The 26446-nt window shown below is 40.7% G+C and overlaps 2 protein-coding genes and 2 long non-coding RNA genes across 6 annotated transcripts in view; 3 read left to right on the top strand and 1 right to left on the bottom strand.

Moving 5' to 3' along the window:
- Window positions 1-26446, bottom strand: part of c18h3orf33 (c18h3orf33 homolog (H. sapiens)) — a 466419-nt gene that overhangs the window by 194237 nt on the left and 245736 nt on the right. The gene's annotated exons all lie outside the window — the stretch shown is intronic.
- tiparp (TCDD-inducible poly(ADP-ribose) polymerase) lies at window positions 86-26446 on the top strand. Its single transcript, XM_082181355.1, has 6 exons — window positions 86-241; window positions 2404-3257; window positions 17659-17845; window positions 19196-19383; window positions 22008-22283; window positions 25397-26446. The coding sequence occupies exons 2-6, from the start codon at window positions 2428-2430 to the stop codon at window positions 25842-25844; spliced, it is 1929 nt and encodes a 642-aa protein (XP_082037481.1). The 5' UTR covers window positions 86-241; window positions 2404-2427; the 3' UTR covers window positions 25845-26446.
- LOC309507240 lies at window positions 3264-9305 on the top strand. Its single transcript, XR_014209095.1, has 2 exons — window positions 3264-7665; window positions 7762-9305. It is a non-coding gene; the product is annotated as an uncharacterized lncRNA (long non-coding RNA).
- On the top strand, window positions 9657-17023 carry LOC309507239. Of its 3 annotated transcripts, none has more exons than XR_014209092.1 (3): window positions 9657-13601; window positions 13934-15547; window positions 15606-17023. It is a non-coding gene; the product is annotated as an uncharacterized lncRNA (long non-coding RNA). The 3 variants fall into 3 exon arrangements; XR_014209093.1 differs by lacking the exon at window positions 9657-13601 and having other exon boundaries at window positions 13932-15547; window positions 15606-16890; window positions 16943-17023; XR_014209094.1 differs by lacking the exon at window positions 9657-13601 and having other exon boundaries at window positions 13932-15547.

The raw sequence follows: 26446 nt of genomic DNA, 5'->3' as shown, positions 1-26446 counted from the left end.
AATTTTTTTCCTCCTTTCCAAGCTCCGCCCCTTTTGCGCCCCAGCCGCGCTGTGATTGGACGAGCGAGTCCTGTATTCTGCAACAGCTGCGAGCCGCTCAGACGCTGCTGGAGACCGACGCGAGCGCTTCACTCTGTGGATTAATGCTTTGTCTGTCCTATATATGAGAGAGGAGTGCGGATTCACCGGGACGGGCTACTTGCTTCGACAGTAGCATCAAAAGGAGTCGGGAAGTTTTCAGGTACTACATTTGGAAAGCACGGGATAATATATATATATATATATATATATATATATATATATATATATATATATATATATATATATATATATATATATATATATAGCGCGCGTAGCTGCTACGGGGAAACCGGAGCGCTTCCTCTGCATTGCGAACGGACTGTAATAAATCGTCTATTGCACCCGATCGCTGTGTAGTGTTGGCTTTGGCATTAATGCATCGCGCTCGTGTGTTTGTGTGAGAATGGGGGCCAGGCGCCGCAGTGGGCAGTGATCGCTTTAACACAGAGTACGTGCGAACTAGAACGAGCCGCTATTGGCAACTGGCACGTACGCTCCCAACTCCATGTATCTAGATCAAGCCATCAAAATACTCCCGAGAGAGCGTTTGCCTTGCGTTTGCCTGATTTTATCGCAAGGAGCCGCGTAATTAAACCATGCAATTCGATAAAACAAGACGAATATTGCTATTTTATGTTATTTGTTTCTTATCTCTCATTTATTAAATACCCATTGCGCTGCTTTTGCTTGATGTTGATGCGCTGTAAAAAAAAAAAAAATAGGAAAGCTTAAATCTGATTTGAATGCATAATTAAAGTTATAACTTTATAACACTTTGTTTTAGTGTCCTTGTCACACGTTACATGTAGTTACTGTAGTAGTTACTAAAAATATGCATAATTACATGCAAAACAAACCCTAACCCTGTAGTAAGTACATGTAGTTTTATTATTACACTGTAGGCTACTTAAATGTGTAAATAGGCTACACTGTAACACGGACGCAACATAAAGTGTAACCATAACTTGCATTGGTAAGTTAATAAATTTTTTTCCGAATTTTGTTGTATTTTTGAAACACCTTAAAGCGAGTAAAATGAGCGAAATGGTTGATACAGATTAAATGGGTGGAAACACCGATGTTGCTATCATAATAATAAACATGTTTTTACTGTGTGTTGGGGGAAGGGGGGGTCTTGAAAGAAACTTTCTGTTTCGCTAATGCTTTTCTCTCTCTTCTCGAGAAAGGAATGGTTTCATCTTACACCCGGTCACCTGAGTGCCCGTCAAGGAATGAACTGATAGCGCGCGCATCATTGAATGTGTCATTTTAAACTCTTGTAACACTCTGAGAGACGCGAGAAATAAGTCACGTGATATTAGGGCTGCAACTTACGATTATTTTGATATTCAATTAATGTCCATTATTATTCCGAATTATCAGATGAAAAATGCAAAAAGTACTATACATAATAAAAAAAATAAAAAAAATATTTGAATCCATCAATTTTTACAATGTTATTCCACATCCTCTCCAATGCGGTCCTGTAAACAATGTGTAATATAATGCCTATGAAAACAAATATAGCGAATGTCATTAATGAGCTATTCCAACAATAGTGCCATTACTGTTAATGCTCTCAAATATGATTACTTGCGTTACATGCATATTTTTAAACCTTTATTTAGAAATATGAAGTATTCTCGTGATTCGGAGAAGTTGGATAATGCACCTTTCTCGGAAATGGACAAAATTAGACGAATAAGCATTATAGACAGCGTGTGAACTATTCAATGACTTTCTGGGGAATCAGGTTTTACAACAAATAGTCTGTCAGTAATGTGAATCTCCTGCAACCCAAAAGTGTCTGCAAGTGTACACACGATTAGTTAAGTAGCGTGAAGACGGATGCATGTACTAAATCTATAGTAAGTGATAAATAATGTTTTGATAATACGATGGCAGATATTTAGCCAAATGGGAAGCGCTCCAGCGGAGTACTGTTGCTATAGTAGGTGAACGTGACTTTTATTCGCTAAATAGCATCTAGCAACACTGAAACAAGTTTAATATTATTCTTTTATTTTCTCTTCTATTCTATATCTACTTAAAAATATATATAATAATTACGTATACTGCGTTAGACTAAACTGGGAAGGGTCATAGCACTTACATATTGTCGTCCTATTGTTAGTTTAATTGCTTCTATTGTTCTCCTCATTTGTAAGTCGCTTTGGATAAAAGCGTCTGCTAAATGATGAAAATGACAAAAATATTTTTTTTAAACAATGCATATTTTAGAACCCCCATCCATTTTGTTTTCACACCCTGCCTATCGACAGTAATCTGCATTTACTCATGTTTGCTGTGTTTTCTGAATAGGTGTCGTGGAGACGTTTTTGCACCATGCAGGAGGCAGTAGACACCGCTGAGCCCGCTTTAGCTCTTCCCATGGAAACTGGAGAGTTCCCCGAGCAGCGGATGGGACTCCCCGACAAGATCCCGTTAGTGAAGCCCTACTTCAAAAAGAAACACGCACAGAGAAAACTGGGTGCAAAATGCTTGCGCGCTTTAGAGGACCCTATCTTGAGCACGTTATTGAACTCAGACGCTCTGGTGTCGGGGGACGGAGTGTTTGTTCCACGTAACCCGTCTCGGCCTCAGAGGACTATATGCACCGCTGTCGTGGAGAAGCAGTCGAGGATTAGTCAGGTGTGCCTGAAGGAGGAAGAGGAGGAGGAAGAGGAGGAAAGCACGGACGCCGACGTAGCCGCGAGCGAGCTCGTGGGGGAACAGAAGGTGACGGATATTCAGCGGGTGTCCATAGACACTAATGAGCGCGTCGAGGCGGTGCCCTCCTCTGACGTTTCGGGGTCGAAGTTAAATGACATCTACACCGCTGAGACTTTGCAGGGTGCAAATTGCCTCGCCATCAAAGAGGGCGAGATCTTTCAGGATAAAAGCGAGGAGGCCTCTTTGGATCTAGTGTTTGAACTCCTAACCCAGCTCCAGTATCACACGCATCAAGGGGATGCTATATCGATCTGTGTGGATTTCCTCCAGGGCGTTTGCATCTATGGCAGCGACTGCGCCCACCATCACACCGTTTTACCTTACCACTGGCAAATCCACAGAGCAGATACGCAGATCTGGCAGAGCATATCGGATGACTCTCAAGAACAACTGGAGAGGCTTTACTGCAACCCAGACAATGAACATGTCAGACTTAAGTTTCTGTAAGTGCTTTTGATTTTGCCCTCTGGGTTGCTCTTGAACAGCTTCAATCATTTATGCTAAGTGTGTATGCATTCAATGAGAAAACGGAACAAATTGGTGCACTGGTAAAAAAAACCCGCCTGGTTAAGCTAGTCTCCCAGTTTGACCTGCTTAAAACCATACTGAAACTAACCAGAGGGACCAGCAAACCAGCTGAGGCTGTTGTTTTTCAGTGAGATGTATTGAAATAGACGAGTGCGTGACAGGAAGTTGCCCTGTGTGCAGGAGGTGTTGTGTTGTGAATGAGGTATATGTGACTAAGAGATTGCATCTTTCCTATAAGGCTCTCTGTTTGCTGGCCTGACGTGTGGAAGCGTACTGACAGCTGTAAGCCGTGAACTTGCTCGACCCGCCTCTGCTTAGTTCGGTCAGACACACACACACTCACGCACACACACACACACACGCTCCCTCTCGCTGCGGCTTGCGCTCAGGCGGTCTCACGCACTCGTCTCTCAGACAGAGAAGGGCTCACATGCAGACTCGCTCGCATACACGCAAATAAATGAGACACGCGCAATTATGCACACCCACAGGCTTTCATGCACGCACGCATTTCATTCTCAGTAAATGCCGTATTTTTAAAATGTTTTTATCATTTACACACACATCCACACAGACAGCCTTAGTCTTACCGATCCCCACTGCCACAACTTGTCCCTGAGCTGAAATCGTGGTGGCTTTTACCCAGCAAGATTTTTAATTTTGCTTCAACAAAAGGGCCCTTTTGTTTGTGAGAGTGTTGTTTAGGTCCCAAGCCTGATCTGTATGCAAAAGCTGTTTGCAAAAGGAAGTGCACTTGGGTCATGACAAAGCAAAAGAGACAGTGATTTTAATGCTCACCATGACACAGCTCTTGGCTACTTCCTTCTTGAAGATAGCATTGTCGATTTGTCATGGAAATTCTCCTGCGGGACGGCCGACTATTTAGGGGGTCTTTGTCTAGAGAGTTTAATAGAGCGAATGGCCACGTAACCGTCTCTGCTGGCTCGATCAGCCCATGTGCTCTCAGAACCGTGGCTCCCAGTGACCTGTTTCATGTTAATAGCTAAAGCCGGCCATTAACCTCCTGCTGACTTTGGTGTTTCGGGGTAAAGCGAGACCCACAGGGCCTGTAAACCACACCCTTTCCTGCTGACCCCCATCTTTTTTGTATATGTGGGGGATTTTTTCCTCTAGAAGAAGTCATTGTGTTGTGTTACTGAGCAGAAATGAGAGGGTTTATGTGACAGACGCCATTGGGCACAGAATGTAATTGCTTTAAATACAGCAAACTAAGTGGCATTTATCTGAAAGGAAAATAGCAAGAACTTTTCAAGTGAAAGGGTTTTAAATGATAAATCAATACACATACTCCAACGGTTTAGTGTTTGGACGCTTTCTGGTTGTCAAAAAAAGAAGACAAATATGCCCAAAATGTCTTCCTAAATCTTCAGATACTTCAGGGCCACCGTAGCTTTGAATGCCAAGACAATATTACATTTAAAGGCATTTATTTGAAAGTAAAATTGCAGTGAAATAGTTTTTTTTTTTTTTTTTAAGGCAAGGATTGTATATAATAAATCATTAGATATACAGGTCAGAATTAAGATACAGTATTTGGACACTTTCTGGTTGCCAAACAAAAGACAAACAGGTACAAAAAATCGCTTCTTAGATCTTGATATTGGCTTGTTTTTAAATGCAATGCTAATAATTTTTTATGTGTCCAAATTCTTTGGGCTGTTTTTAAAAAGGTCTCTCAGGCTGTTACTGTTAACGTTGGTTCTCAGTAATCCACAGTTTTATTGTATATTTCCTAACAAATGGATGTGCCATTGTGCTGCAATGTGTGAGATCTGTGACCCTTGATCCTGAAGGTTTGGTCACCATAGGAGCAGCTGAGGTTGAGATGATTGTGTTTGTCACACAATCTCAGTGTGCACCAAGGGCACGGTGACCTGAAACCAAGGTGTTTGCATGTGTGCCTGCGTGTGTGAGAAAGGAGATAACGCCTTAGACGAGCCATGAAATTATTCACATGGGTGAGGTCTCTTGACTTCACTCTTCAACGTCAGTTTGACTCATAAATTGTGTTCTTCCTGGATTCTTTCTCTCTTACACTTTTAAAAGTGTATGGTGGTAATGCAGCATGTTAATGACGGTGAATGTTGGTGTAGGCGATTGGGGTGGGCGATACGACCAAAATCTTGTATCACTATACAAGTCATTTTATTTCACGATTACGATATATATCACAATATTGCTTTAAATAAATGTATTATGGTATCAACATTTTTTATACCATTGAAATGTCATAAAACCTGATACTAGCCTAACTAACATAAGAAAAACAACTCTCACGCTCACTGAAGACAAGTAGTGATAAAATAGGAACAAAGAAAGTAACACCAAAACAAAGACACAAATGAAATAGACCTGCCTGAGAATCTTCAAGGCTACTATAAATTGTATAAAGTAATCAAATGTATTAAAACACTATATAGTCAGTATGTAAATGTATTCTTATTAAAGTTACAAAAGTGATTTACAGATATATATAAGGCTGCTGTTACTTGCACGCAAGACCGCATGCACTGATCTAATGTACTGATACGCACACGCTTTCTATCTCAGCTGTTTACGTTCACTTAAGACGCTGGCAAAGACGGCCATTTTGACACATAAACGTGTGTATTTGACCGTTCAACCCAAATAATTGTGTAATATAATAACTGTATGAGCAGTGGCTTTATATGTGCGCGTTTCACATGGGAACGCTCAGAAACAGTCGCAATCCTCTTTCACTGCTTATTGCTCTTGAACGGTTTAAATAACTTGTTTTTTAAAGGTGTACAAACGCATTTAAATGAGAAGCTTTCCTGATGCCGCATCACGGCAACGTCATCGCAATAGAGACGATTGTCCAAAATCACTGCTGGTTAATCGTGTCTACCGGTATATCACCCAGTACTTTCACTTACAAAAATGCACCATGGTACCACCTTGTGTTTTTGGACATATTACCATGGTATATTTTTCCTTGTTTATCATAGTGTTTTTTCTTCAATCTTTTTGTGCGAGTGAGCTCATAAAGAGCTCTATTCTCTCTTTCAAATGTGCTTTCTAACATAAACAAAAGCTGGCAAACTTTGCAGCTGAAGTATGTTTATGTGTTCCTCTCCTGCTGAGCGGGACAAAGACAAAGAGAACGAGTCAAATAGTGGCTGGATTGAACAAACAGTCCCGTCGCAGTCCCACATGTGCAAGAGTAGGGCACGTCTCGTCAGTCCCTGCATGGTCTCCAGAACATCCTGAGAGTTTTTAGAGACTTTTTCTTCTTTCTCATACAGAGTGCAAGAGGGAAACGAGAGTATTTATTTGCCCTCAGCTCTTCTGAGCGTGTCCTCCCTTGAATGGAAACAAAAATTGAGAAGTCGAGTGTTGATTGAGGTTGATGCATTCCCTTAAACATCTTGAAGAGGAAGAATGGAAAGCCCTTTCCGCTTTATAATCAGCTGTCACTCAGAGACTTTATTACAGCACAGTTTCCGTGTAGATATCAAGTTATTACTAAAAGATAGCGCTCGTTTATTGGACCTGTGTGTGTCGTGGAAGCTTGTGCATCTTGACTCAATCCGCTTGTGCCAGAAATATCTATTCGCAGCTGATTATTTTAGTTCAGTGACGGGTACATCCTTCCATAACGCAATAAAACTAGATAGCATAGAAAGTTTCATTGATTATTTTAGGAGTGATATATTTTGGTCGGATTGTCCGCTCAAGTGTCATTAGTCATCTGTTAAATAGGTTTCCTTGGTCTGCAGTCAGTGCATTGTGGGATTAAAATGCTTAATCATAAGCCAATATAGGCTATGATTTGTCCTTAAGGCACCTGGTTGAACATTTGACCTTTGTTGTTATTGATTTAAAGGGATAGTTCACCCAGAAAATGTACTCACCCTCATGTCATTCCAAACCCAGAGGGCTTTCGTTCATCTTTGAAACATGAACATTTTTTTAATGAAACCTGCTTTCCGTCCCTACATTGAAAAACTATTACACCAAAACTTTGATGCTTAAAATGTTCATAAATTGATCGTGAAACAAATCCATATGAATCACGCAGTTTAATCCAAGTCTTCAGAAGAGATGAGGTTGCTTTATATGATGAACAGATTTCATTTAGACTTCACAAATAAACATTGCTCAACACAGGAAAGACGCATAAAATATGGTGATTGGAAGGTCAAACATGTTTTATTAATGGGGTTTGAGCTTCCAGAAGAACCAATAAGGTTTGTTCTTTCATAATTTACTCACCCTTATGTTGTTCCAAACCTTTCTTTCTTCTGTGGAACATAAAAGAAAAGATGTCTTAGTGTTTTTGTGTCCGTACAATGAAAGTCAATGGGGTCCAAAACATCCAAAATATCTTCTTGTATATTCTGCAGAATAAAGAAAATCATACAGGTTTGGAGTGAGTATATGATGATGACAGGATTTCCATTTTTGGATGACCTATCCCTTTAATATCATGACAGTTAGAGGCTTTGTCTGTTTCAGTGTGTATGTATACAGCAAATAACCTTAAAAAAGGCGTTTGCACGTTACTGATACGACTTCTGCAGCTGCCCTGCGTGTCATTGTGTGTGTGTGTGTGTGTGTGTGTGTGTGTGTGTGTTTTGTAAGTATCTGTTTGCTGATTGTCTCATTGCTGAGTTTACCACCCGCAGAGGTGACTGCCTTATCTCAGGGTGGGTAGTGTGTGATCAGGTGCATACGTGAGTGTGTGTGTTTGTTTAATTCTTCTCAGACTGTGACGCTCGTGCTGGGTGTGAATAATGCTGGCATGCGGGCGGCTCAAGCTGAGCACGTAAAAATTAGTTGTTTTACGTTTATGGGATTAAGAAGGTAGGAAGATCGTAATGTGTTTTGGTGCTTTGGAATGAGCGTAGAAACATGAAATGTCTCTCTCTTTCCTCTTGGATCTGGTCTGCTTTGTTTCTCCATTCGACCATCTGACACTGCAAACCACAGCTGGTCCAGAGTTGCCTTTTCACTGGCGTTTGCGGTATATGTGCCAAGAGAGAACGGGGTGACGGGTTAAAGGCTAATCACTGGAGCGTGTCTCTCAGAAGTGGTTGTATGTGGAACATGCCAATCCCCACGCAGACCTTGGGTTCGGGCATGCTCAGTGGCGTTTTTAAGGGTTGCTAATCCTTCACACTTCATGCATTCCCTTTCTCTGGCTCGCTCTTTCAGCCACATCCCTCCCCTTAGCTTTTACCCTTTTAGCACGGTTTCTCTTCAGTACCCTGGGTGGGTGTGTGTGCGTTTAAAGCTGGTGAAATCAGCAGAAGCGTGATTTAGCTTTCGGAAAAGCAGAACTGTAGGTTGCCAGCTGGGCTCGAGTTCCCCTGTTTTGCAGAAGTGCTGGATAACGAGAGACTGGCATAACCTGGGCAAGTTAAACTGAAGCCGAAAAGCGAATCAATTTGGTCATGCTCAGCGGTTAAATACGCTTGTCACTGTTCTCAGTCCTTAAAGTCTTCTGGTGACATAAGCAGGACTTATCCAATCATTAAGTCGATACAATAGACTGCAAGCTCGTATTCAGATCTGCTTCCATCCAATCAACAACCAGATAGAACCAAGTCTCCACCTCAAATTTTTTTTCTTTTTGAATAGAGTTCAACAGTCCCCGCCCCCTTTTTCTGCGGCGCTGGTTCCGGACGTTTTTTTTTTTCCATACATTTTTCCCATAGGGATTATAAAATAGTCTTTGTTAAAGAGTTATAAGCCATGATGAACTAAGCCAATCAGCTACGAGGTGAATCTCAACATTACAAACTTTAATTTGAAGCAAAAATGTTTTTGATAAACGGACAAAAAGACAAAGGTTCAAGACTGTGTACTGTGAAAGAACTACAATCCTATGAAGTACTGCGAACAGCATAACACAAATAGAAAACAATGGAGAGATATAAAACTACTCATGTATAAACGTTGATTACATGGATAAAAACTATATATTTTACGTTTATTGCAAAATATGCATATAAATATACAAACATTTCAGTATTTAGAGAGCGTACAGAGATCGACTTGATTACATTAATAGGAGTAGGCGGAGCTAAATATATATTTTGGACAGTGTTGCTTTTTTGGCTCTCTGATTGGTGGAATCTTCTGTACAGCATCATGGGTAATGTAGTTTTTCACCAGGAATTCCACTGTTAAACAGGATTATTTTTTAAATGAGCTGAAATAATGCAGGCTAACGACTTCAACAGATGCAAATGCCATTGATTCACAACCTCATAGCTCACAGTAGGGCTGCATTTAAAAGTTTATAAGATATCAAGTTTTTACTTCCGGATCCCGACTGTTGCACTCTACTGTACACACACTTTATTTTTTTTACAGAAGTTATAATTTTAGCGTACGGTTAAGCATGCTCTCGGAAAATGTTTACGGTTTCTAGCGTTTCTCAAAATGAAATTTGCAAAGTGTGTGCTAAATTGAACTAAACTAATTGTAAAAGTAGTGAAATCAATCTTTTTTTAAGTGATAATCTGACTTGTTCATTTTTTTGACTCATATTTTTGTGTATGCAGACAGAAGAATAATTTAGGGGATTTCAACCTTCATTTAAATGTGGTTGTGTACATGGCTTTTAAATTGTGAAACTAAAACCTGAAACATTCTCTAAGTACATGAACAAAAACAGTTCTCTTTTTATTATCTATTTCACGTGGTGTTGCGTTTCAAAGCACTTCATATCGCATATAGCAGTTGCACGGTCCGTTTTCTCTGTGCATTGGCAAAACATTTGCATTCTTGCACAGGCTTTAGTCAATACTTTGACCTTTCAAAACTTTGAATCTTTTATACTAACCTTTCATGTTATTATTTCCGTTTTAGGTTATTCAAGGTCATTTTAATGTTGCTGGATAGAGAGTTTTTGAATACTTCTCGCTCTCACGCTTTTCCATCTCACAGAGTCTAGTCAAATGAGGGTGAGTGTGTGTGTGTGTGTGTGTGCACTAGCTGATCTCAGCGCCTGACTCCGGTGAATCATCAGGCAGTTACAGGTCACGGTCACCGTGATGATGAACGCTGCCTCATGATTGGGTCAGGGGGACATCAAGCGCTTTAGCAGGGTTTACTGGAAGAACAGAACAGGTTATTCACCCGTGACTGCATCTCACAGGTAGAGAAAGAGATAAAGAGAGGAGAAACTGGCTTATCAACCGCTCCCCTCTCTTCTCTCAGGCCCTGTTTACAGCTGGTATTAAGATGTGTTTTGGTCGATCGGATCACAAGTAGACGAGGGAGACACATTCCCATTTACACCTGGAGCCAGATTTACTAAACAGGGCAAACTAGCGTGAGAGCGCAATTCCAAAACAGCGTTGAGTGGAAAGTTCTGCACGTAATCCACTGACGACACACATATTAAAAAACACAGATGCAGTCAGATCATTTCCATTATGACCAACACAACATACCAGGTAGCGTCTGGTTTAAGACATGCTTTTTTTGGGGCGGTAAATAATGGCACAAACACCAGTAAATTAACAAGCACAAACCTCAGTAAATCACCTTGCGTGATTCATTTAAACACTCTCCTCTCATACATTTTGCGTCTGAAAGGAAAACTCCTACAAATGCATAATATGCAATAAGGTCAGCCGGAAAAATAACCCTGTCCACGACTTTTCAGTGATCATTTTTCCCTGCGTGTCTTTAGTAAATCCTGACAGTAGCTTTTTTAACGCCAAAAGAGGGTTTGCAAAGCTGGAGTGAGCTGATGGTAAATCTGACCCCTGGTGTTTTAATCCGTTTCTTTTGTCCACTTTCAGTCACTTCTATCCTGATTTCTTCGAGGGGAGGCCGGATAAATGTATGAGATTTTTCAGATCTTTTGATCAAATGGAGGAAATAAGCTCATGTAATTTACATATGAATGTGAATGGAGACGACAGACAAACACACAGACAGCATTAGTTTCTGCTCTGACGGTCGCAAGACCAGCCGAACACTGAGTGTGTGTTAGAAATCAGGAATGGTGAGAGAACATTGTGCTTGGTACATTTTTCATCTTCAAACCAAACTTGGGTCTCCAGCCGATAAAGCTTAAATCCCGTATATCTAGATCGCTTCCCATAATGATTACGCATTGGATCAGTAGACGGAGAGTCGACGTCTTTTGCGGCTGTTTGAACACTTGAGCGTTTACACTACGAAAGCAATGTGTTTTCGAAAGTGGACTAGCTCATAATGTTTTCGACCCCGTTTACTCCTGTATTTAGCGTCGTCCATCTGTGATCCGAGCGACCAAAACAAATGTTATACCAGCTGTAAACAGGGCCTCACTGCCTTTCCTTACAGTCTCTCCGTCCTGCTTATTGCCTGCCCATCTATCTATAGTACGTTTATCAATCTTTCGGTCCACTCGCGCACGCTTGTCACTTTCAGGATTACGATGTAAACTGGAAAATCCCGTGGTTTCATCGTAAGTAGGTTGTGCTGATGAGCGCAGAGAGAATCAGTCCTTGCACTTAATTTAATGACTGGAAGGTTATTTTTAGTGCTGGAGAGAGAATGAGAGGATCGAAGCGTCCTCTGACCGTGCTTTGTGTGTGTGTGTGTGTGTGTGTGTGTGTGTGTGTGTTTGGGGGGGGCACTTCTATTGTTATCGCCACGCTATTACTCAGCCCGTCATGGATAATGGTGGTCATGGTTACCCGGTGCACAGGTGGCCGACTTGGGTTCGGCATGCCAGGTCTGAAAAAGTGTGTGTGGGTGAGCTACTGTGAAACCTAGTCTGTCAGGAAAGCCAGTGCGAATGTGTGTGTGTGTGTGTGTGTGTGCTGCGGTGAAACACAGAGTGCTAGGTATCGCATACCTTGATGCACATCCAAATGAAAGAGGTAACACAAGCGGAGCACTACACAAATGCGCATGTGTTCATGTTAAAGTGAAATGGGAGCCGAGTTACTTCCCGCCGCCAGATTGCCAGATAATCGGGTCTGAGAAATGACGTTATAAATGACATTGTGCATTAAATGGAGTAGCGAGAGAGCTCTGGTTGTTCTGAGATACTGTGTAATCATCTAGGCTCTATTATTTCATGTTGTCTTAGCTCTCTGTGGAGTCACTTCTGTAACCTCCTTATTCCCAGAATGCCCTGTTCTTTCCTCATCGCACCTCATTGTACTAGCAGAGAGTTCTGGACAAAGAGCGAGCGTTGCAGAGAGTAAAAGAACAGAAAGAAACGTTCTTTCTGCCGTCATAAAGAGCCTCTTCATTTACCCAAACCAGTTTTCCTCTCATGCGCTTTCACTCCGGGACGTGATAGCCATCGTTCTCGTTAATGTCTTTTGTGTGCGCCTGCTTTAGATGCAGAAGGACAGGTGGAACGAGAGTGCAGCGTTCGTCTTCTCGGTCACCGAGCCCAGAGAAGAGGAGAGGAGATGTTGGCACTGTCTGTGCTTGTGTATCGAGCACAGATGACTTAGCATGAGTCAGCAACACCCTGGAGCGAAACAGAGAGCAACACACTGATTCCTGCACAAGGATGTTGAGCTTGTGAAACTCATTTCTGTTGAGAAACTCCAGATCAGCCCCACTTTGAGTTTTGCATCGAAGGATTACTGAGCAATTATTGTGTAAGGGACGGCATTTTTATTTCTGGGATGTTGTCAGAGCAGATATTTTGTTGATCTGATAATATTGTTGTTGCTGTTTTACTATATGATATTTCTTTTCATATTCTCAGCTCTTTTGGATTCAAGATTTTTTTTTTTGCACTTCTTGTAGGTGAGAATAATCACAAAAGTAAATCCATTGTCACTCCTACACATTATCTCCTGCTTCTCGTTTTTCTCTTGTGACAAAGAACCCGATAATCTTACTTTCGTCTCAGAAGAGCGTAAGACTGTGCTTAGAAGAATTGCCAACGTACCAATTTCAATGAAAAATTCTGAGATTTCATTATTAACTCAAATATTAGGACCAAATTATCTGAGCCAGTGTTGTTATTATTGTTAACTAAAAACTAAAACTAGTAACACTTTATTTGGACGGTCCACTTTAGACATTCTACTAACTATAAGTAACTTTGCAACTCCATGTCAACTAGCAGTCATTGGAGTATTAGTAGATCGTATGCTTAATATCTGCTAAACGTTTTTTTAATGTACATTCTACTGACTATAACTAACTTTTGACAAGTTTATGTCAACTTATTCTACTAACCCGGACCTAACAGTCTCTAATGAGAGTTAATGTAGTTGCAATATAGTTAGTATAGTATAGTATAGTTAGTCACCATGGGGAGTAGGGCCTTCAGCCGCTCTGCTCCCCAGCTCTGGAACACTCTCCCCCCTGACCTCCGCAACTCTGACTCACTCCCACACTTCAAATCCACACTCAAAACTCATCTGTTTAGACAAGCCTACTCACTCTGACCACTACTGCATTATTCTCCTGTACTGTTTTTAACTGATGTATTTTAACCTGTTTTTATGCTAGTTTTTACCCTAGTTAGTTTTTAGTTTGTTCAAATGCACCTTTTTGTAAGGCGACCTTGAGTGTCCAGAAAGGCGCCAAATAAATAAAATGTATTATTATTATTATTATAGTATAGTCAAAATAAAGTGTAAAACTTTTAAAATCTGTATTTGAAATGAAGTTTAAATGATATACTGCTAGTATATAATACTCAAATAACGCTGAGCTGAGGTGAAAAAAACGAGTCTAAACTAGTCTTTGCTGGCTCAGCTGGTCTGTTGGCTTGTTTTTAGAGGGGTTTTGCCACTTTTTAGCTGGATAGACTGGATGACAAGCTAAACCATATTATAAATACCAACTTGACCAGGCTGGCAAACCACCTAGACCAGTTTAAACCAGACTGGTTTAAACCAGACACTTTATAGCTTTATCCTCATCCTATAAATCATAAACTGTCTCATTTGTGTCAAAGACATTTAAGGTGACGTATCTCAACATTTTCAGGCTTATAGTTTCACATTCTTTGTCTAGATGTTCAGGTTTTGTGTGTTTCGATTACCGTGTTTGTGAGCCGCCAGTTTCATCCCCCCCCCCCCCTCCCCCCCCCCCCCCCACTACCACCACAAGATAATGAATGTTTTCCAGATGTGAGATTACACAAACAATCTACATTTTGTCCCCCAGCAACTGGGTGTGTGAGTAAGTCTAGATCTAATGTGGTCTGAAGGACATTAATGCCTCCAAATGTGAAAGTCTGGTTTTATCTGGTGCCTTGGCTCTGATGGAAGTGCTGTGTTCGGGGAACCGTCCGGCCTCTCTGTTGGTTTCTGAGCCAGAGACCACTTGCTAGGGCAGAATGTGTGTTTGTGTGCCCGGAACGGTCTGTGAAAGACAGGCTGTCCCGAACACGCTGCTTTAGAGCGATTCTGGGTGTGGATGATTGAAGCCCATGGTGTTCCAGTTGAGAGGACACAATGTGTGTTTTTCTCTGAAAAAGTGAGGACTGTTCTTGTAGATGCTGGAGATTTTAGGGCCTGGATCGTAAAGGCGTAGTTTCCTAAAATGAAAATTTTGTCATCGTTTACTCAAGTTGTTCCTGTATGGCTTACTGTGAAATTGTGATTTTTTTTTTTTACATAATGAAGTGAACGAGGGCCAAAATGACAAAAACACCATGACCTAGTCCCCTGAAACAAGTGACTCGTGTGCTAATCTAGTGTTAAGAAGCAAATACAATAGTGCTGTGTCAGTTCCGACTGATCCTCATTTTCACTTCCAGTCGTCATATGGGTTTGGATTGAGCAATTTATGACATACTCTTAATTCCTGGATGAAGTAAACCATTTAACTTGTTTACACAATGGGCTTAATTTTGGCATGGACTGCCAGGAAACCCTCTCACACATCATGAAGACAATATTTTGTGTGTGTGAGTGTCTGGTTCATGCATACGTGTGGTTTTGTTCGCTGAGTCAGTTCAGTAGGTCAGTTAAAACAGCATTGATAAGCATCTTCCTCCCTCTTTCTCTCTCCTGCGCACATGCATGCATGTGAAGTCTGGGCCTGGTTTTGTTTGTCATGCATTTAGATCAGATTTGGTGTCTGTTGGCATGATTTCAAAGATAGCAGGACATTGTGGGAGCATGATTCTTTCTTTTCTGTGCCATCTGTCTTGTGATGACAGTTTTGGCAGCTCACTTTGCTCTTTCAGATGGATCTCACTGAGAAATATCCCGGAAAAATCTATATTGTTTAGTTTAAAGCCCTTTTTCTAAGGTCCTTTTTGTTCATTACTTTATTACATTTAGTTTTCTTTGAATACAGCTTCACAAATATTCACGTTATCAAAGAAGTACTGGGGTAAAAGTTCATAGTTCGGATATAAACACTGATGTCTACGGAAGCGATCAAAATCGAGTAAATTGCCTTTTGAAAGTAACTTGACGCTTCAGATAACAATTGTGTCACTTACATCGTTACACCAGTAGGTGGCGACGAGTGACTGGTAAAAAGGTATTTGCCATTGAATCATTCAGTCAAGAGTTTCGTTCAAAAAGGCTGATTCATCCAGTAATGAAACAAGTATTTATGAGTAAGTCATTGTAAATCATTTATTCAAATTAATAAAACATTTCAAATAGACTGCAATCTGCATTTTGTTATTTTGTTTAGTTGTCTGTTCAGAATCATGATCTCTATTCTCAATTTATCCAGAATTGTGCAGCTCTAATTATTTGGTTAACATAGAATCCAAAATATCTCCAAAATTAAACTGACCAATCAAATAAAGTCGATAAAAAGGACTGAGATCATCACAGCATTTTATAGTGCTTTCATTTTTTCCAATGCATTGCGACAGAGATTGTTTTGGCTCAGTGTGCTCATGTTTAGTCTACTAATGCCATGTTTTGGAGGCTTGTTAATGCTCACAAGTGGCTTCTTTGCTGTTTAATTGTATTTTATGTACATGTATTGTTGAGTTTGTTGAGATCTTCCCTCAGCTCGGCCTGCTATGATGTGCTCTGGACTTCCAGTGTTTAGTCTACCTCCCGTCTGTCCGCCACGTTCGCTTGCGAGTGTTTCTTTCAGGCCTCAGTCCACCCATCCTGCCAGAGCGCCGTGTCCTTCTGGTGTGCGTCTGAGATTAGCTCCCAAAACTCTCTGCTGTGTTGATATTAAGTGTGTCGGGCAGTTTCGGTCTAGTACACTCAGCAGTTGTCTGGGTCTTTGACCTTTATTGGTGTGTTTTGAGAGAGAGGGTTTGTTTTACCACTTCTTTCACTCCTCAATGTTATATCAAATAATAATAATTTGTGGTGTTTCATATTTGACCTCTTTCCCCGTCATTGACGGAAATTTCTGGCTTTCCGTGTTTTCACTGTTATACGGTAGGGGGCGCTGTTACACATCTACTGAAAGAGTAGAGAATCTCCTGATCAAAACACAGGTGAAGAAGAAGCAGAAACAAGCGATTGCGGACGCATTTGTAAAATAACACGATTATCATCAAACATTAAACCGCATATAAATCAAAATGTAACTGAATGAAATGTCGAGCCAGGACGAGCTGCAGGACTGTGAAGCTTTGAGTGTGTCGATCGACTCCATCTGTGTTTTGATCATCGGTCTGAATCCCATCCAAAAGCACGATTTTCTACGTTTTTTGCTTGAAATGTTGCTTTTTTTATGAAACTTACCCATATTCAAGCTAGAATAAAACAGTTTTTTACAACAAAATATTCTGAGGGCCGTGAAACTTTTGTGAAAATGCTAAAAAAAAATGCTGGCTGTTTTTTGTTTTTTTTAAACGGAAAGAGTTAATAAAGTGTGGTATGTGATGTGTGTGACTAGCTTTGAGTAGAAGCAATTTGGGTGTGTTTGCAAATGTTTAGATGATTTGGCCTCTTATTCTTCCACTGGTAGAGCTGAGTCTGTATATGGGTTGGGCATTATTGGAACTACTTTTGCCCAGACATTTCACCTTTGACCTCAAATCCTCTTTGTGTTGAAGAGTAAGTGTAATCGATGAGGGCATTAATTAGCGAGCCGGGTGACCTAAAAAGCCGGGGTATAAACGCAGGGGTCGGTCAGGGGGTCACCGTTCCTCCCCCATCCGTCTGGAGGACAATCTCACCCCTTATTTTTCAGTATTTGAAGACCACAAAGACCAAGGGAGAGTTTTCCAATAAGCCCATGGTATTTTGTGGAAATTAAATTAGGTGTAAGACGTTGTTTTTCTTCAAAGGGCTAGGAAGTTCATGGCTCAAGAACAGATTGTTATTAGCTGTTGGGAACTGGTTTTATTTTGTGATGTGTTCGGGTTTGTGTGTTTACATCTGTTTACTTTTGTTTCACGCACAGCGGTCGAGTGTTTACGTTGGACTTCAGTGCCATGCGAGTGTGTGACCTGGAGTTTGACCTCGTCCGGCGTTTGACCACGCCCCCAAGCTCCGAAACCACGCCCACAACCACAAGCCCCACCCCCGACTGCCTGTCCGTGTGGAAGTACTACTGTAGAGATAACTTCGGCTGGAGGGAATATTCAGAGGTGAGACGCCAATCTGATCCATTCTTTCTCTTCCTTGCTTTAAATAAGCAAACAATTAAATGATATGTATAAATTCTCAGTCAGATTTTTGAAAGAAATTAATACTTTTATTCAGCAAAGATGCATTAAAGGGATAGTTCACCCAAAAATGTTTATTCTGTCATCATATACTCACCCTCAAGTTGTTCCAAACCTGTATGAGTTTCTTCTGCTGAACATAAAGGAAGATATTTTGAAGAATGTCTGAAACCAAACAGTTTATGGACCCCATTGACTTCCATAGTATTTTTTTTTTCCATACTATGGAAGTCAATGGGGTCCAAGGTTTCGAGGTATCATGGTTTCCATAAAGATTATTAAGCAGCGCAACTGTTGATTGTCAACATTGATAATAAGAAGTGTTTCTCTTGCACCAAATCTTGATTTCCTGTGACACTGAAGACTGGATTAATGGCTTCTACTAATTCAGCTTTGCATCACAGGAATCTTAAAATATATTAAAAATAGCAAACAGTTATTTTAAATTATAATAATATTTCACAATATTACTGTTTTTAGTGAATTTGTTTTTCCCAAATAAATGTAGGCTTGGAGAATATAAGAGATTTTTTTGTTAAAAATCGTATCGATCCCATACTTGTTGAATAAGATTTTGGGTAGAAATAAAACCTAAAACTGTTCTCGACAGAGTTTCGTGTGTGTGTATGTGTGTGAGTTTGTGTTTGTGTGTGTGTGTGTGAGTGTGTGTGTGTTTGTGCTTGTGCTTGTGGTTGTGTGTGTGTGTGTGTGTGTGTTTGTTTGTTTGTGTGCGTGTATGAGTTTGTGTGTTGTGTGTGTGTGTGTGTACGTGTATGAGTTTGTGTGTGTGAGTGTGTGTGTTTGTGCTTGTGTGTGTTTGTTTGTGTGTGTATGAGTTTGTTTGTATATGTGTGTGTGTTTGTGTGCGTGTATGAGTTTGTGTACGTGTGACTGTGTGTGTGTTTGTGTGGGCATGTGTGTGTGTGTGTGTGTGTGTGTGTGTGTGTGTGTGTGTGTGTGTGTTTGTGTGCATGTATGAGTTTGTGTACGTGTGACTGTGTGTGTGTGTGTGTGTGTGTGTGTGTTTGTCTCGAGTCAAACCAGCTTGCACACACACCAGAGAAGACGTCCTGTTCTATTCACAAGCGCCTGAAATCAGAGCATTGCATAAGCGTTCCTTTGGTAACAAAGCTTTTTATTTCCTGTGAAAATCTCCTATGATGGATACATTCTGACCAGTGCTCCGGATGAATCGTGTGGGAGTCGGAGCGCATGTAAGTGTGCTGTTGTTCTCTGTGGAACTCATTTCCTCCCTCTCTCTGCATCTCACAGCCGGTGGTTCGGTTGATCGAGGAGGCGAGCGGTCGAGGTCTGAAGGAGGTCCGTTTCATCACACTGCAGAATCAGTACATCCTGAACATCCGCGAGGGCTTCCAGCAAAATGCTGTTTTCGGTTTCCGCCGGCAGATCAAAAAACGCCCGCTGTTCCGGTCCTCCATCATGCTCACGCCTTACCTCCAGTGAGTATCTGCCTTTAAGAGCCGCAAAATCTCTTGTTAGACACCCCTGATTTCACACTGAATGTCCCATAACAACCTATTTGGCTTCCATTTTGGTTAAAAATGAGTTTGTTTTTCAAAACGTCTATAAAAAAGAAAAAAAGAGTCCTCTGGATACGCTCCAAAACCCCAAGATAACTCGCAAGTGGTTCACTGCTCACCGAGAACACATATCCGAGTCCCGATTTACAGTGTATCTCATTTTAATTGCTTGAAGAGCTGCATGTGCCTCCAGAAACATAATATTCATACTTAGCTAAAGCTAGAACATGGACTGCCGCCTAGGCTAGTCATGAGGAGAGAATCATAACTGGAGTGCTAATTTACAGGGACTGGGAAAGAACCCGAACGCAGCAGATGTAGGAAAGGTCGAGACGGAGGGTTGAGTGGGTTTCTGACCTGTCAGGCTCAGTGGGAGAGAGTTTAACGTGACCATATGAAAGTCAAATTTCTGACTAGCTCAGGATTTTTGTTCTGGCGACATTCTGTCTTTCATCTTTTACATGAGTCACTCAGGCCTGTGAAGGGTCAGAGAATTATGGATATTTTTTTTCCCCCTGTATGTTCCCCTAAAGCTAAATGAAGGCGAACAGCAGTTTTGAATCTTTTCCCTCGGTTTTACTTTTTCTTTCTCAATAGATTCAATGTGTCCAACCGTAGCCTCCGCCACGAGCATTAATGTATCAGAATCAGGCCTGAGCAAGATATGTTAATATTTTAATATTTTTGACAATATTCAGTATATATCCTGATATGTATTTGCTCTAAAAACTAATTTTAAGGACCGAACCCATTGTAACCAAGTAGTTTAAAAATAAATACATATTTTCCACATTGCTAAACATAACTATGAATAGCGATTAATTTGTATACATTTAAAAATGTGTATCCACCAATATAAAAATATGTATCTACTAATACCTTTCAAAAATGTGTGTAAAAATGTTGGACAATTAAATAGATCAAAAGTGACATTTACAATGTTACAAAAGATTTTGGTTTCAAATAAATGAAACCTTTATTTTCATCAAAGAAATTTTTGCACTAAAATTTTTGTAATTAACATTCATAATAATCAGAAATGTTTCTTAACCAGAAAAATAATCATATTAGAATGATTTCTGAAGGATCATGTGACACTGAAGACTGGAGTAATGATTCTGAAAATTCAGCTTTGATCACAGGAATAAATTACAGTTTACAATATATATTCACATAGAAAACAGTTATTTGAAAGTCTAACAATATTTCACTGTTTTTACTGTATTTTTTATCAAATAAATGCTGATTCATGAAAATAAAATAAACTCACTTTTTTTTTTGCCACTGATGTTTAAATCAGACATGCTATCCATCTTAACGCTCTCACACTTGCAAGAGAAGGAGGGAATGTCATTCCCATCAATCTGTTCCTGTTGTCACCCTTCTAAAGGGTCCTGCAGCGTCAGGAACACACTGTCCCGAGCGCAGGGGTGCAACTCATTAGTGCGATTGACAATTTGGCCGAACCGCTGCCTGAGTTAATGCTCAGCAAGCAACATAAATCTCCCTCTCGTTCACACACACACACACACACACACACACACACACACACACACACACACACACACACACACACACACACACACACACACACACACACACACACACACACACACACACACACACACAATGTTTCTTTCCATTCGCTTGTACACAATGCCTCTCAACAATATATGGTTGGTGAATTCCTGCAGTTCTTGCACCAGGAAGCAAGTCGAGAGAGGAAGGTAGCGCAAGATAAAAGTTAACGGATGACTCATAAGGTAGTCACACTTACGCTATGGATAACGTTCACCTGCTAGATAACAAGTGCCATATTGAGTCACAGGACTGAGCCCTGACCTCCATTTAACCACAACCTTATAAACACACTCTGAGTTTAAATTGACCTTTCTCCCAGTTTATCTCTCGTGAGGTAATGATACAATGCAGAAGCTACACTTAAGTAATTTCTATAGCCATTAGTTTCACAATTCAACTGTCTTCTTTCTATTCATTTATTTCTATGTGTTGCATCATGTAGGGCCAGATTTAACTAACTGCTTTCGCCAGCGCAAACCCTCATTTAGCATTCGGCAAGTTTATTTATACAGCACATTTCATACACTATGCTAATTCAAAGTGCTTTACACAGAGAGGAATTTAGATAATCACAAAATAAAAGCAATAAAATGGATAAAAGATGATATATAGATAAACTTCTCATCTGGCAAAACACCAGTTTATCATATTTAAAATTACATTACAAAACTACTGTCAGGATTTATTATGGCGGACCTTATTGCATGTGCATTTGTAGGAGTTTTCCTTTCAGATGAATAATCATGCAAGGTGATTTACTAAGGTTTGCGCTAGTCAATTTACTAGTATTTGCGCCATTATTTAATGATTTAACAATCCGGTTGCATCTGTGTTCTTTAATTTGCGTGTCTTTCCACTCCCATCAGCGCTTTTTTGGAATTGCTCTCTCACGTTAACTTGCCCTGTTTAGTAAATCTGTCCCTTAATCTCTTAATGACCCCATGTTTTCCTCTCTTCATTAGGACTCTCGGTGGCCTTTCCTCAACATTTCTCTCCTCCCTGGAAAGTTCTGGAAACCAGCCTCTCTCTCCGACTTCAAGCACTCCCTCCAAAGTGTACCCTGAGACTTGGTTACCCATGAACACCAGTCAGGACTACCTGCAGGTGCCCGTGTCCCGGGATGACCGCAGCTACCGGACCGTTTACAGCCTCTTCCACAAGACCGTGTCCGAGACCAAGTTCCGCATCCTGAAGATTCTCCGTGTCCAAAACCCCTTCCTATGGGAGAAGTACAAAAGGTGTGTCTCAAATAATCCTTTGTGCAAAGTTGTTTAGACTGTGTGTGCACGGCCAAAAGCAGTGTTTAGTAAACACTGAGATTACAGACTGGTTGAAGACAGACAATAAAAGGTTATCTTGGCTGATCTGTGTTTCAGAAACGTCTGTAACGTGACTTTTCATTCCCACCGCTGCACAAGTCTTTGAGGCTTTGACGTTTGCATTCACAATGCTAGGTGTCAACCGCGCTAACGGTTCTTACTAGGTTTTTGTGGGTCGGAAACAGCTGTGTTTTTGTGGTAGATCCATGAGGTGAACTTCTCAGTGAGTGAACATGTAGAGAGGAAGAGAGTGTGAGTGGTGAAGCCTTGGTGTACTTTAATAAGATAGTGTCATGGAAATACGGTTTCGTCCCTCTTAGCTGCGGATGATAGGTCACAAATAAGGGCTGAGTCAGGAAGAGAGAGTAACCGCTGACTCGTCTGAATCACGCAACCGATTAGATTAATCCTTGCATATTTCAGCGTGTCTAGTAACGCATCGCTGGAGTGATTGCTGTCTTTGAATGCACATTGGACATAAATATGATAATGGGGTGACAGATTAGGTATATTAAATCTTGGAAGTCTAGCATAGATGTTTTCAAACTTTTTCAAGCCAAGGACCCTTAAAGGGATACTTCACTTTAAAATGAAAATTCTGTCATCATTTACTCACCCTCAAGTTGTTTCAAACCTGTTTGAATTTCTTTCTTCTGCTGAACACATAGGAAGATATTTTGAAGAATGTCAGTAACCAAACAGTTAACTGGAACCATTGACTTCCATAGTACTTTTTTTTTTTTCTACTATGGAAGTCAATGGTTCCAGTTAACTGTTTGGTTACTGACATTCTTCAAAATATCTATCTTTCTGTGCAGCAGAAGAAAGAAATTCATACAGGTTTGAAACAACTTGAGGGTGAGTTTAAAATGAAGTATCCCTTTAAATACAACGCCTCCCCCTTTTTTAATTTAATACGAGTTAACACAACAAAAGGTTATAAGTATACTAATACTAAGCATACTAAGGTAAAAGGGGACACATATAAACATGCACACATACAAATATACTTATGTATATAAACACATATACACAAGTATAATGAAACTGTAACATTATCAAATTCTGTAAAACATTTTTAGAAAGAATCTTTTATTCTAGCCAAGAATATGCGAAACATCCATGTATAGTTTTTCTTGGCTTTTTTGTGATGAGTGAATCTGAAATCCTATATATGGCTGGGAGCTGAATATACAGGTGTGGTTATCTTATTTACGTGCTCCTACGTGTCTCAAACAAAACTCTTGAATATCATTCAAAGATTCAATGCAATGAACCTCTCAAAGTCCAGCAATTAGTTGTTCCTGGCGAGCCCCTATTGTAGTAGCCTGGGAAAGAGAGCTGAAGGAATAAAGGTTGGTGTGTTCGTTCATATGCCTGTGCAGGTGAAGATCTTTTGTACAATAGTCGGAGTGTTTCCAGGGTGTTGGCCAGCGAGAGAATGTCACTGGGTAAGCAGCATGAAAGCGGATTTGTTTGCATCAGTAATAGAAAGGACGAATCAGACTGATGGCTCGGTGTAAAGGAGATGAAAGGAGAAGCTGAAACAACACGAGTGATGTCTTCACTGACGCATGCGGAGTCGCTGCTCCCCGCGAGCGTGTCAGTCGGTGTCCGTAGGGTCACACGAGGTCAGTTAGTGATCAGAGAATCTCTCTCAGCCAGGCTGACCTCGCTTCCCCTCGGCACACAACAATAGAGGCACAGACTCGGGCTTATGCTGACTGGGTTCACTCGGGTCCCTGGCGCTCATCTGTTCACTCACCCTTTCTGTACCCTCTCACTTCTCTGTTTCCATTTGACCAGATGACAGGCTGAGAACTCAAAAGTTCAGCTTGTTTTCTTGTTTTTGTGCGAGGACAGCTGCCGTGATCTGGCACAACAGAAACTTTTTTTTAAATAGTTTTGATGCTGTAACTGTTGACATCAGGGTTAAAAAAATTACTTTTTTATCAACCTAGCCATGAAGTTGTAAAGGGAAAGGAATAGGATATGTTCTCCCTTGCGTAATTAATAGCAATCTTTAGTAAATTTCTAAATATTATGCATATTATGCATTATAATGTGATGCCTAAATTCACTTGCAGCAATGATTGATTTTAGTTTTAGAGTTTTATTGACTGGACTGTCGGCTTATCAGTGTCAACTAGAATTTTAACTCTTTCCCCGCCATTGACGGAATTTTCTGTCTTTCCGTGTTTTCACTGTTATACTGTAGGGGGCGCTGTTACACATCTACTGAAAGAGCAGAGAATCTCCTGATCAAAACACAGGTGAAGAAGAATCAGAAACAAGTGATAGCATATGTAATCAGATGCATATGTAAAATAACGCGATCATTAACATTAAACGGCATATAAATCAAATCTGCCGAATGTTACTGAATGAAATGTCGAGCCAGGACGAGTTAGAGTTAGACTGTGAAGCTTTATGGACTCGATCGTGTCCATCTGTGTTTTGATCATCGACCTGAATCACATCCAGACGTAGTCTTTGACAAAAATGTGATTTTCTCAGCTTTTTGCTCAAAATGTTGCTTTTTATGAAACTTACCCACATTCAAGTGTTGATAAAAAAGGAATGTATGAGGCTGTAATAAAACAGGGTTTTGTTTAAAAGTAGAGGATCTCCTCTTTCCTTTGATATATTGCATGTTCAGATATTCATACAACAAAATATTCTGGGGGCCGTGAAACTTTTGTGAAAATGATCAAAAATGCTGGCGTTGTTTGGCTACTTTTTTTTAAGTGTCCTAGATAGAAGGTTGTAACAAACGCTTTCTTTAGTTGATGTTTTGCATGTTTTTAATTTACATCAGCCATCTACTTGCTTGCATCAAATTATAGTTCTCACAATTGAATGAAAACCATGTATTATGTTGCAGTTCTTAACAAAGTTACAGGCCAACTGGTTTGAATCCAGGTTTTCTTACACAATCTTTGTCTGTTCCGTCTTTCCATTGTCCTCTTACTTGTCTTGCCTTTTTTATATCAATGTTTAATTGAAATGTCTGTTTCTCATTCTCTTCATAGGAAGAAGGAGTACATGTCACGTCGCATGTCTGAGATGGACCGCATGCTGAACGAGCGTCACTTGTTCCACGGCACGTCCCAAGATGTGGTGGACGGCATCTGTAAGCACAACTTTGACCCACGCGTGTGCGGAAAGCACGCCACCATGTTCGGCCAAGGCAGCTACTTTGCGCGCAAGGCTGTCTATTCCCACAACTTCTCCAAGCGCTCGCCCCGCGGTGTGCACTACATGTTCCTGGGCAAAGTGTTGACAGGCAAGTTCACAGTGGGCAACCCTTCCATGCGCCGACCACCCCCTCTGAATCCAAGAGACGCCTCCAGCGACCTATTCGACTCCTGCGTGGACAACTGGATGGACCCACAGATCTTTGTCATCTTCAATGATGATCAGAGTTATCCATACTTCATCATTCAGTATGAAGAGGTGAGCAATACAGTGGCTATTTGAAGAGCGCTGCACATCTGGATCCCCGCACACGAGACTTGAGACTTGTGCGCACGTTCGGCCAGTTCGAAAGGAGACGGAAGTGGTTGTGCGCCGGCACTCTGAATGGAAATCATGGATCATATGGGATACATGTGGATATGATTCCCACCCTCAATCCTGTGTGAGGGTTTCTGTGTGACCTTTCAGTGCCCATCTTCTCATACCCCTGTGAATACAAATGGGGATTGTGTGTATGTGTGTGAGGTGTCCCTCCTCTGTGTTGGACATTTTAGTGTGTGAATCATGCGTGTGGACGAGTGGCTTTTTTGGCTGACCATGGATCGGGACACGCTTTAGTAAGAGGCCCGTCGATTGCTTGCCATTCGGACTCGTTGTTCGGACTCATAAGCTGTTGTTGCAGCTTCACATTCTTATTATTTTTTCCCAAAAGACTCACCATTTTCCCATTGCTGCCATTCACGTTCCATACTTGCTATTTGTTCGAAGTTGTAAATATGTTCTCCTTGTTTATATTTGAACTGTGTGCCTTTTGTTCATAAATAAATTGTTTATTTATGTTAGTCAATGTAACAAGTAAATAAAAACAATTTAAAGAGAATGTA

The sequence above is a fragment of the Leuciscus leuciscus genome (assembly GCF_965113295.1).
Source record: "Leuciscus leuciscus genome assembly, chromosome: 10".
Lineage (NCBI taxonomy): Eukaryota > Metazoa > Chordata > Actinopteri > Cypriniformes > Leuciscidae > Leuciscus > Leuciscus leuciscus.
The sequence above is the reverse complement of the archived record's forward strand: the minus strand, read 5'-3'. Positions and strand labels throughout refer to the sequence as shown.